The 12,643-nt window shown below is 44.6% G+C and overlaps 1 protein-coding gene across 5 annotated transcripts in view; it reads left to right on the top strand.

Moving 5' to 3' along the window:
- Window positions 1-12,352, top strand: part of LOC110535779 (cytosolic carboxypeptidase 1) — a 38,602-nt gene extending 26,250 nt beyond the window's left edge. For 4 of the 5 annotated variants that reach the window (XM_036935581.1, XM_036935584.1, XM_036935580.1 and 1 more), the window contains 7 exons: window positions 3,580-3,730; window positions 3,870-4,050; window positions 5,357-5,486; window positions 5,733-5,864; window positions 6,737-6,913; window positions 7,841-8,001; window positions 10,955-12,352. In XM_036935581.1, the coding sequence (XP_036791476.1) occupies window positions 3,580-3,730; window positions 3,870-4,050; window positions 5,357-5,486; window positions 5,733-5,864; window positions 6,737-6,913; window positions 7,841-8,001; window positions 10,955-11,126 (1,104 nt within the window). In that variant the 3' untranslated portion in view covers window positions 11,127-12,352. The remainder of the gene's footprint in view (window positions 1-3,579; window positions 3,731-3,869; window positions 4,051-5,356; window positions 5,487-5,732; window positions 5,865-6,736; window positions 6,914-7,840; window positions 8,002-10,954) is intronic. The other variant, XM_036935582.1, reaches the window with a different exon arrangement.
- Window positions 12,353-12,643: the final 291 nt, after the last annotated feature.

Raw genomic sequence — 12,643 nt, 5'->3', positions numbered from 1 at the left:
TCGTCAATCCTTGTCATGGATGGGCTATTGCAGCAGACGACCACACCGGGTTCCACTCCTATCAGCTCAAAACAAGAAGTAGCGGCTCCAGTGAGCACACAATCACCGGACAATTGAGGAGTGGAAAAACATTGCCTGGTCCGACAAATCCCGGTTCCTGTTGCGTCATGCTGATGGCAGAGTCAAGATTTGACATAAACAGCATGAGTCCATGGATCCATTCTTCCTGGTGTACCACCAATCTGCAGCAACTGCGTGATGCTATCGCGCTAGCATGGACCAACATCCATGTGTAACGTTTCCAACTTGTAGAAACCATGCCCTTATAAATTCAGGCTGTTCAGGAGGCAAAGGGGGGTCCGACCCGGTACTAGATGGGTGTACCTAATAAACTGGCTGATGAGTGTATATCACTAGCCCTATACCTACTCTACTCTAAAGGTAATATATTTCTACACCTACTCTACAGGTATAAAAGATAACTAAACTCTGGAGAAACTGTTTCACAGTTTTGGAGATTGAACATGTTAATTAGTTGCGGTGCAGTGGCTTGCGAATTGGCATTTTCTCTATTTGGTGCCTTACAACCTGAAATTAAAATTGATTGTTGGGAGGTTTGTACATTTAGATTTACACAACCTGCCTACCACTTTGAAGATGCAAAATGTTTGTTTTTTTGTGAAACAAACAAGAAATAAAAACAGAACTTGAGAGTGCATAACTATTCACCCCCACTCCCCAAAGTCAATACTTTGTAGAGCCACCTTTTGCAGCAATTACAGCTGCAAGTCTCTTGGGGTATGTCTCTATAAGCTTGGCACATCTAGCCACTGGGATTTTTGATAATTCTTCAAGGCAAAACTGCTCCATCAAGTTGGATGGGTTCCGCTGGTGTGCAGCAATATTTAAGTCATACCACACATTCTCAATTGTATTGAGGTCTGGGTTTTGACTAGGCCATTCCAAGACATTTAAATGTTTCCCCTTAAACCACTCAAGCGTTGTTTTAGCAGTATGCTTAGGGTCATTGCCCTGCTGGAAGGTGAACCTCCATCCCAGTCTCAAATCTCTGGAAGACTGAAACAGGTTTCCCTTAAAAATGTCCCTGTATTTAGTGCCATCCATTAATCCTTCAATTCTGACCAGTTTCCCAGTCCCTGTCAATGAAAAATAGTGTTCTCGGGGTATTGAGTGTTCTCGGGATGGCGTTCTCGGGGTGATGAGAGGTGTTGGATTTGCACCAGACATAGCGTTTTCCTTGATGGCCAAAAAGCTAAATTTTCTTCCATATGTTTGGGGAGTCTCCCACATGCCTTTTGGCAATGTTTGCTTATTTTTTCTTTAAGCAATGGCTTTTTCTGGCCACTCTTCCGTAAAGCCCAGCTCTGTGGAGTGTACGGCTTAAAGTGGTCCTATGGACACATACTCCAATGGGATGTAAAAAGTTTCTGATATTTTTTTATAACCCAACCCTGATCTGTACTTCTCCACAACTTTGTCCCTGACCTGTTTGGAGAGCTCCTTGGTCTTCATGGTGCTGCTTGCTTGGTGGTGCCTCTTGCTTAGTGGTGTTGCAGACTCTGGGCTCTTTCAGAACAGGTGTGTACAGTCGTGGCCAAAAGATTAGAGAATTTCCACAAAGTTTGCTGCTTCATTGCGTTTAGATATGTTTGTCAGATGTTACTTTGGAATACTGAAGTATACTGAAGTATAATTACAAGCATTTCATAAGTGTTAAATGCTTTTATTGACAATTACACGAAGTTGATGCCAAAAGTCAATATTTGCGGTATTTGCAGTGTTGACCCTTCTTTTTCAAGACCTCTGCAATCCTCCCTGGCATGCTGTCAATTAACTTCTGGGCCACATCCTGACTGATGGCAGCCCATGCTTGCATAATCAATGCTTGGAGTTTGTCAGAATTTGTGGGTTTTTGTTTGTCCACCTGCCTCTTGAGGATTGACCTCAAGTTCTCAATGGGATTAAGGTCTGAGGAGTTTCCTGGCCATGGACCCAAAATATTGATGTTTTGTTCCCCAAGCCACTTAGTTATCACTTTTGCCTTATGGCAAGGTGCTCCATCATGCTGGAAAAGGCACTGTTTGTCACCAAACTGTTCCTGGGTGGTTGGGAGAAGTTGCTCTCAGAGGATGTGTTGGCACCATTTCTTATTCATGGCTGTGTTCTTAGGCAAAATTGTGAGTGAGCCCACTCCCTTGTCTGAGAAGCAACCCCACACATGAATGGTGTCAGGATGCTTTACTGTTGGCATGACACAGGACTGATGGTAGCGCTCACCTTGTCTTCTCCGGGCAAGCTTTTTTCTGGATGCCTCAAACAATTCGGAAAGGAGACTCATCAGAGAAAATGACTTTACCCCAGTCCTCAGCAGTCCAATCCCTGTACCTTTTACAGAATTTCAGTCTGTCCCTGATGTTTTTCCTGGAGAGAAGTGGCTTCTTTGCTGCCCTTCTTGACACCAGGCCATCCTCCAGAAGTCTTCGCCTCACTGTGTGTGCAGATGCACTCACACCTGCCTGCTGCCATTCCTGAGCAAGCTCTGAACTGGTGGTGCCCCGATCCCGCTGCTGAATCAACTTTAGGAGACGGTCCTGGCGCTTGCTGGACTTTCTTGGACGCTCTGAAGCCTTCACAACAATTGAACCACTCTCCTTGAAGTTCTTGATGGTCCGATAAATGGTTGATTTTGGTGCAATCTTACTGGCAGCAATATCCTTGCCTGTGAATGCCTTTTTGTGCAAAGCAATGATGACGGCACATGTTTCCTTGCTGGTAACCATGGTTGACAGAGGAAGAACAATGATTCCAAGCACCACCCTCCTTTTGAAGCTTCCAGTCTGTTATTCGAACTCAATCAGCATGACAGAGTGATCTCCAACCTTGTCCTCGTCAATACTCACACCTGTGTTAAAGAGAGATTCACTGACATCATGTCAGCTGGTCCTTTTGTGGCAGAGCTGAAATGCAGTGGAAATGTTTTTTGGGGGATTCAGTTCATTTGCATGGCAAAGAGGGACTTTGCAATTCATCTGATCACTCTTCATAACATTCTGGAGTATATGCAAATTGCCATCATACAAACTGAGGCAGCAGACTTTGTGAAAATTAATATTTGTGTCATTCTCAACTTTTAGCCACGTGTGTGTGTGGTGTGTGTGTGTGTGTGTGTGTGTGTGTGTATGTATATATAGATATACTGAGATCATGTGACACTTAGATTGCACACAGGTGGACTTTATTTAACTAATTATGTGACTTCTGAAGGTAATTGGTTGCACCAGATCTTATTTAGGGGCTTCATTGCAAAAGGGGTGAATACATATGCACGCACCACTTCTCAGTTATTTTTTTAATTTCACTTCACCAATTTTGACTATTTTGTGCATGTCCATTACATGAAATCCAAATAAAAATCCATTTAAATTACAGGTTGTAATGCAACAAAATAGTAAAAAACGCCACGGGGTGAATGCTTTTGCAAGGCACCGTACTACTCTACTAGCCCAACGTAGGTCCACTGTTGTGTAAAGCCTCCTTATTAGCTGTGTTCCTGCCCAGATGCACCTTCAGAAGCTGGAGGCGCTGCGGACCCCTCAGATCTACATGCGCCAGGACATCCTGTGTGAGACTCTTGGTGGTAATAGCTGCCCCCTCCTCACCATCACCGCCATGCCCGAGTCCACCAGCAACGACCAGATCTGCCAGTTCAGTGAGTACTGACTGACTACTGTGGTGGGGACTGACCTAGAATGACTTAAATATATCACTGTCTCTCTGTCACATTACTGTCTCATCCTTCTTTTGGGGGTGTTGCTGAGTGTATTTTTATGTGATTTGTGTGTGTCCAGGGAACCGTCCTCTGGTGTTCCTGTCATCGCGAGTGCACCCAGGGGAGACCAACGCCAGCTGGGTGATGAAGGGCACCCTGGAGTTCCTGATGGGTAGCAGCCCCCTGGCACACAGTCTCAGGGAGGCCTACATCTTCAAGATAGTCCCCATGCTCAACCCTGACGGAGTGGTCAACGGAAAGTAAGTGTACACACACACACACACACAACTAGAATGTGCGTATGAACGTGTGCGTATGAACGTGTGCACATACTTGGCATGGACACACACAAACTGAATACTACAGTGCCTTCAGAAAGTATTCACACCTCTTGACCTTTTCCAAGTTTTGTTGTTACAAAGTGGGGTTAAAATTGATTGAATTGTCATTTTTGGTCGACGATCTACACAAAATAATCTTATGTCAAAGTGGAAGAAAAATGTGAATATTTGTGAGAGTAAAAAAGAAGAAAAATAGAACACTAATATATCTTGATTAGATACGTATTCAACCCCTTGAGACATTTTAGAATCACCTTTGGCAGAGATTACATCTGTGAGTCTTTCTGGGTAAGTCTCTACGAGCTCTCCAAATCTGGATTGTGCAACGTTTGCCCATTTATTATTTTCTAAATTCTTCACGCTCTGTTAAATTGGTTGTTGATCATTGCTAGTTAACCATTTTCAGGTCTTGCCATAGATTTTCAAGCAGATTTAAGTCAAAACTGTAACTCGCCCACTCAGGAACATTCACTGTCTTCTGAGTAAGCAACTCCAGTTTAGATTTGGCATTGTGTTTTAGGTTATTATTCCTGCTGAAGGTGAATTCAGTTTTCTCCTATCACAGTCATCAAACTCTGTTACTGTCTTAGTCACCATTGGCCTCGTGGTAAAATCCCTGAGCGCTCTCCTTCCTCTCCAGCAACTGAGTTAGGAAGGACGCCTGTATCTTTGTAGTGACTGGGTGTATTGATACACCATCCAAAGTGTAATAAGTAACTTCACCATGCTCAAAGGGATATTCAATGTCATCTTTTTGTTTTTGTTCTTATTTACCAATAGATGCATTTCTTTGTGAGGTATTGGAAAACCTCCCTGGTCTTTACGGTAGAATGTGTGTTTGAAATTCACTGCTCGACCGAGGGACCTTACATATAATTGTATGTGTGGGGTACAGAGATGAGGTAGTCACTAAAAATGAATGTTTGACACTGTTATTGCGCACAGCATGAGTCCATGCAACTTATTATGTGACTTGCACATTTTCTACTCCCAAACTTATTTAGACTTGCCATGATAAAGCGGTTGGATACTTTAAAAATGTCAGCTTTTCATTTGTAATTAACATTGACAATATGGGGTATTGTGTGTAGGCCAGTGACAAGAAATCTCAATTAAATCCATTTTAAATTCATGCTGTAACACAACAAAAATGTGGAAAAAGTCAAAGGGTGTGAATACTTTCTGAAGGCCCTGTATATATCAACAACTCTGTTTCTCCCTCCAGTCATCGCTGCTCTCTGAGTGGGGAGGATCTGAACCGACAGTGGCAGAGCCCCAGCCCTGAGCTGCATCCTACCATTTACCACACCAAGAGCCTGCTGCAGTACCTCGCCGCCATCCAGAGGGCGCCACTGGTGAGCCCAACCACGCTTACGTACCGTAACCGCCATATGCGTGCTGTAGCCCACGATACCCTTACAGCCGCTGGTCGCACGTGGCTAACTCGGTCATGCTCACCCTTAGCCATAACCTTAACCTTGTCACTTTCCCTAACGGTCGTGGCGGTAGAGCCAGACTGACGAAGTTCGACTGTCTTCATAAATTCAGTTGTCCACTGTTGGTGACTTGAGTCCTCTCCCTTACCTCCCTCTGGTGTGTAGGTGTTCTGTGACTACCACGGTCACTCCCGGAAGAAGAACGTGTTCATGTACGGTTGTAGTTTGAAGGAGACCGTATGGCAGACCAACATCAGCGCCACATCCTGTGAGCTACACGAGGACCTTGGCTACAGGGTGAGAGACACATATACAGTACACATACAGTACACATACAGTACACTCACGCATATACTGAACAAAAATGTAAACGCAACTGATTTTACGGAGTTACAAGTTCATGTAAGGAAATCAATTGAAATAACTTCACTAGGCCCTAATCTATGGATTTCACCTGACTGGAAATACAGATGTGTTGGTCACAGATACCTTAAAATGAAAAGGTAGGGGCGTGGATCAGAAAACCAGCCAGTATCTTGTGTGACCACCATTTCCATTGTCTGCTGTGCATTATCATGCTGAAACATGAGGTGGGTGATGGCGTCGGATGAATGGCACGACAATGGACCTCAGGATCTCGTCATGGTATCTCTGTGCATTCAAATTATCATCGATAAAATGCAATTGTGTTCACTGTCTGTAGCTTAATCCTGCCCATACCATAGTCACACCGCCATCATGTTCACAACGTGGATATCAGCAAACTGCTCGCCCACACAACGCCATACACGTGGTCTACTGTCGTGAGGACAGTTGGACGTACTGCCAATTCTCTAAAACGACGTTGGAGGGGGCTTATGGTCGAGAAATTAACATTACATTTTCTGTAAACACCTCTGGTGGACATTCCTGCGGTCAACATGCCAATTGTACGTTTCCTCAAAATTTGAGACGTGGTATTGTGTTGTGTGACAAAACTGCACATTTTAGAGTGGCCTTTTATTGTCCCCAGCACAAGGTGCACCTGTGTAATGATCATGCTGTTTAATCTTTTTCAGATAATCTCCTATCCACCCATAGCGTATCCTCTCTCCGACACAAACGAGCCCTCACTGGCTGTTGTCTATAGGTGTTGCACTCCAACTCTTCTCCCCTTCTCCCTCCCTCAGACTCTGCCTAAGATCCTGTCCCAGACGGCGCCGGCCTTCAGCATGGCCAGCTGCAGCTTTGTGGTGGAGCGCTCCAAGGAGGCCACGGCCCGTGTGGTGGTGTGGAGGGAGATCGGAGTTCAGCGGAGCTACACCATGGAGAGCACACTCTGTGGCTGTGACCAGGGCAAATACAAGGTGAGGGTGTATCCCAGCAATGACAAATGCAAGGGGGGTGGGTGTGTGTGTGTGTGCTAGAGAGTGTGTGTGTCGATACAGCCTGGTGTGTGTGTGTGTGTGTGGACCAACAACCAGCAGGGGGAGCCATAGTCCTGTAAATCATACTGTTAGTGACTCAAAGCTGTTAGTGTGTGTGTGTGCGCGCTCCATGATGACTGAGTTAATGTTCGGTCTATGAGTGTCCAGTGAGTGCAGAAACCTCTGTCAGCTCCTCTCCCCCTCTCAGCACTGGGGTTGCCAATGTCAACATCTGCAGAGCCCAGGAGCAGGCTAGGGTTGCCTGTTTTGCATGGTCCCTCTCCTTCCATCCCTGCTGATTAAGTTATGCATGTGGAGGGGGAAAGTGTTTGGACAGATGTTCAGGGATCGTATTTAGTTGAGGTTCTATTTCCCATGGTCCCGCCAAGCCAGTGTCCTCTTTTCAGTTCTGCTCCGAGTCTTAACACACTGCAACAGAATCCTGTTTCTGCTACAGACGTTTTACTGGAAGCCCGCTGTAGACTTGAGAGCCTGCCCGTGGGACTAGCAGTGTGTGTGTGATCATAATTAGGTTGGTGCTTATAGTTGGCCTGTTTCACACATGCACAGGTCTGTATCACAAGCATGTGTAAATTGGGAATGTGTTTTTTTGCATCTCCCAACTCTCCCGGAGAGTGGCGTCATGGCCAGGGTCAGCCATTATCAACGGTGACCTTGAATCAATTAGGGTTAAGTGCCTTTGCTCAAGGGCACATTTGACCGATTTTTCACCTTGTCGCTTTAACCACTAGGCTACCTGCTGTGTGTGTTTGTGCGTGTGTAGTGTTAATTGTGTGTGCTTGTCTACACGCATGGGTGTATATACAATGTGTTTGCACAGTAAGTGTTAATAATGTGTGTGTCCAGGGGCTCCAGATAGGCACCAGGGAGCTGGAGGAGATGGGAGCCCAGTTCTGTGTGGCTCTGCTCAGGCTGAAGAGACTGACCTCGCCCCTGGAGCTGCGGAACCACGCCCACCTTCTGGACGTGGAGAGTGACCTGATCGAGACCCGTTGCAAAGTCTCCAGGTCAGACACATGCACACACCGAGGTTATTATAGTAAACAGGAACTGACATTGGAAATCTATACTGAAACCATTATCTTTGAATGCGAAACAAACTAATATCAAATAAAACTCATCATAAATTACGTTTTAGTTTTTTTCTTCTTGGGGTAAAAATCAAATGGGGTTTTCGATCTTTTGAATCTGGTGGGTAAATGCTTCCCGTAGATGCTGATGTTTCAAACAGGCTCAGCTTGTGCGTCACTATCAATAGTTATCACTAGCTAACAGGGATGAAATCCGAGGGCGAGCGCGGGGCGTGACTGGGCCAAGCTAGAGCAGCTTGTGAAGTTACTGGAGCCGTTCGCAATCCACACCGACCATCGTCAAACTGACAGCCAGTCGCTGTCTGATGTGGTGCTCTGCTCTCTCAACCTTGAGGCACACTTGCAGTCAACTAGTGTTGCAAAACAGTTGGGACAGGTCCTCCTGAAGTCACTGTGTGAGCGCTTCGCATGCATACTGAATCCTCTGGCAGCCAACTTCCATCCAACCCCTGCAGCAGCTTGCCTGATGGACCCAAGTCTCTGGCACTTTGCCAACAGAAATGGAGCCACTGATGAGGGAAGCAGTCTTTTGTACTTCAGCAAATAGGACAGTACAGCCGTGGAGCAGCACAGACCCCCGAACGATGCCTGCACGTTGAATCCAGCAAGCATCTCGACCACAGTTCTTCAGAAATATAGGTTCCTCGCAGTGAAGATTCTGTCTGAGGTCACTGTGCAGCCGGAGCGTCAACCTGGCAGGGCATTAAGCGGCCTGTGTGAGCTGCAGAAATACCTGGAAGAGGTAAAGGGGGGGGGCATGTTTACAGAGTCACCTCTCCAGTTCTGCCAGGCAAGGATGGCTGTTTATCCAAAGCTGTGCCCTGTGGCACTGGGTCTGTTTTCTGCCCCTACATCCCAAGCGTTAGACGAGAGAATATTCAGCGTGTCATCAGGCTTGAGAAACCGAATGACAACCTCCTCTGGAACGCAGAGTCTTCTTGAAGATGAACCACAAATGATTGATCGATTGAACTGATAGATTTGCTTATGCTTTTTGCTGTCGTTGCAGTTATTTCTTTTTTTATATATATATTTTTATTTATTTATTTTTACTCCAAAAACAAACTTATACGAACAACAACTTACAGAAACACTCCAACAATGACTACATTTCCTCTGCCCTGACCCTTGTGGTCACAGCTGTTTTTATTTACCCTATTTTCTTGCACCAGTCTAGGCGCTTATCCTTGAAGTTACGTTAAGATGTATAATTTAAACCTAACCAAACCTACGTCCTGGCCATGGAGTTGTATAGAGTCCTCTAGTGGCCAAAAGACTTTGTTAGCATCTGCAGCACCATTGAGGACTTTAGACATTTTGACTTAGTCAACTGGGAGGGACTTTCAACTTCATTGGCTGATCCCTCCCAATGACCCGGGTTGGCATGGCCTGATGGCCCGGTTGGAGTCGTGACAGCCGAGTCATCGGGATGGATAAACCAATGATTTGTACTCATGAAGATGAAAATGTACTCTTTCAAGATGGAGATGGCCTCAATGGTGCTGCCCACGCTCTCACAGACGCCATCATGATACAGAGATGTCATGTCTACCCAAGTCTATGGTCCTGGCCTTATGTATTACTGCCCCCCAGTGGCAAGGAGTGACATCCCCCAAAAAACAAACTATGCATACAACACACATGTCTTCTAGCCTCTCATGCATAGGCTACATTTATCCCTAACTCTAAAACTGAAACTAAATAATATAAAAATGAAATGGAAGTATTTATCAAACTGAAACAAAATAAAAAAAATAGTAAATCAATTTACTATTTCAAATAAATCGAACAACTAATAGAAATAAAAAATAGTATTCAATCACAAGCTGTAATAACCTTTGTACACACACGCGTGCGTGCACACACACACACACACTCATACTCTCCAACCTTCTAACCATACATGATCCACTAGTTGAATTGCCAGTTGCAGTGTGGCCAGCACTCAGGGCAGTAGTGTAGCTGCATTGTTCATTATCATCATCTTTAGCATCCTCATGGCCTGTCAATGTGGCTCCTTCGAACAAATGTCTTCTCCTCGTGTCTTGATTTATCCATGTATAATTGATGTATTTATTTATTGAAACCCATCAAGCAGCCAGGTTAGAGACCTCGGGGCTTGGCTATAGGATCATAACAGTTTTTATGATTTTATGCTTTTTATCATTTAATATTTAATCATCAGACCCATGATATCATAATAAGAAGAAGATTGGAATTGTGTGTGTGTGTGTGTGTGTGTGCGCGCGCGCACACATACACATGCTGCGTGTGTCTGTGGCCTTTGTGTGCTGTGTGTGGGGCTAGTCCAGAGTGAGTGAGTGTGGCCCTTGCAATATTTCTCTAATGGACTGTAATGGCTCAAGCTCTCTCACTCTGGGATCTTAACACTCCTCTCTAGACAGCACTCTGTCCATCCAGCCCATTACACAATTACACCCCGTCACACCCTCCTCCTAATCCACTTTACCTCTCTCTGGGGCGGGGTGGGGGGGAGCAGGGGTCAATATCTGAACCCCCTCATCCACTGTCTCCATGGGATCCTCTTTCAAAGCCCTCACACCATTAAAAACCATTAAAAACCACTAAAACCACTAAACCTCAGACGTTTAACCATTAAACCACTAAACTGACGCATAAAAAGAGAAAACGATTAGTGTTTTAATGGGATTTTTGTTGTTGGGTTAGTATACTTTTTATTGCCTGTCACTAGTTTTATCGTTCTGAATTCCTTTCTGAAATCATTTATATTTCATTTCTGTCCAGACCCAGGTTCACATCTATTTTTCTTGTTGCTTTCAAGTACTTAGATTTTTTTTAAATTGAGCCTGCCTAGAATAATGGACTGACTGTTTGTGTTGTTGTCCAGCAGCAGCCCGAGTACGTACGTGCTGGAGGACGAAGAGCACTCCTTCATGGAGGAGGTGGACTACAGCGCAGAGAGTGGCGATGAACCCGACAACGACCCCGACGCCGCAGACCCCCACGATAACCGCCTCTCCGACTCCGAGTCCAACAACCACAGAGACTCACTCACCTAGCTCAAACTCCCTGACCACTACTTAACCACTCTTCACCCTGTCCCTTTTGTGACCCTAGCTCGAGGAATTTCTCCTGACCATGTTGTGACCTACCTACAAAAAACTCAGGGCTAGGAGCCAAAGTTTTTTTCTCCCCCTGGTCAGGACAAGTGTTCAGGAAAAACTCCTGTCTCTACAGCATAGTCCAAGCCACAAACTCTTGTTGCCTCCTAGATGAAACAGACCTTAATTTCCTTCCCCTCCTACCCCCGCCTCCCAGATATCCCCCATTTTGCTCTGACCTCACTCCTCCCCCCCTGGCCTTGGTGCATTATGGATATCACATCCATACTTATCTGCCTTGCATATCTCAAACAGATATAGATAGAATGGTCAGAAGTGTTGTACAACGAATAGACACATTAGACAAATAATATACGTTAACACAATGGTTTTGGTGCAATGTCCCCATTTGTCATGAAAACGACACAGGTGTTACACACAGAGAATCTATAAATCTCTATTTACATAATGTGTGTCTATATGTAATTATATCGTTACACACAAGTTGAAACGGAATGTACACCTTGGTCGTATTTACACAAAGACTGCAGTACTACCCAATGACCAACTAGTAACCGTAACGCACAATAAGCATAACCAGGAAGTTAGCAAGCCAAGTAGAACCATTTGCACATGTAGCAAATCCACATACATACGCATGAACCCCGAGGTACAGGAGAGAACAATCCTCAGCTAAAAGGTCAGAAAGCCGATGTTGTGTATCTATGTTGCGGTGCTGAGAAGGACATGTATTTCTCCAGTCTGTCTGTAAGCTTAGTTGGTTTGCCCGTACACTGCAACAATACTCCCATTTTTAGAAAGGTTGCTGCTGTTTGAGAGAAGCATAAGATATTTGTTTGTGTTTTTTTTCTCCTAGATGTAGGTATTACATTTCGGTTGCGTATGTACAGTCAGCGCATGGCTATTTTAATGTTATTTTTGTAATTTATTTAGTTATTTTATTTGTGAGATGTGGCCCCCCCCGTATGTATATGAGGAAGTATGTGTGTGTGTGTTTTTGCTAGATGGAAATGCTAGTCTACCATAGAGCAGCCAAACGCTCAAGGCGTTTGTGAGAGTAGTAAAAAAGCAACCTGGGCGAAACCTTTTTAATTGGATTGTAACACACATAAGTTGAAGCTTGCTATGAAATCATGGGAAATAAACGTGAATGTGAAAATGTCTGTGGATCGTTTGGCTGTGTATCATTATCCGTTTAGCCAATCTCAGTTTTTCTGTGGTCTGGGGATATTGTTTTGAAGGATGTGTGTGGTTGAATGTGTTTTTGAATTTGTAGTGTTTTTAGGTGTTTGTTTCCTCTGAGTGCAAGTGATGTGTGTGTCCTCCACTATAATGCCCCTCTGACTATACAGTGCATTCAGAAAGTATTCAGACTCTTTCACTTGTTCCACATTTTATGTTACAGGCTTATTCTAAAATTGATTAAATCGTTTTTTTCCCCATAATCTACACAC

The sequence above is a fragment of the Oncorhynchus mykiss genome, chromosome 11 (genome assembly GCF_013265735.2).
Source record: "Oncorhynchus mykiss isolate Arlee chromosome 11, USDA_OmykA_1.1, whole genome shotgun sequence".
Lineage (NCBI taxonomy): Eukaryota > Metazoa > Chordata > Actinopteri > Salmoniformes > Salmonidae > Oncorhynchus > Oncorhynchus mykiss.
Note: the sequence above shows the minus strand (reverse complement) of the source record. Positions and strands in the feature narration are given on the sequence as shown.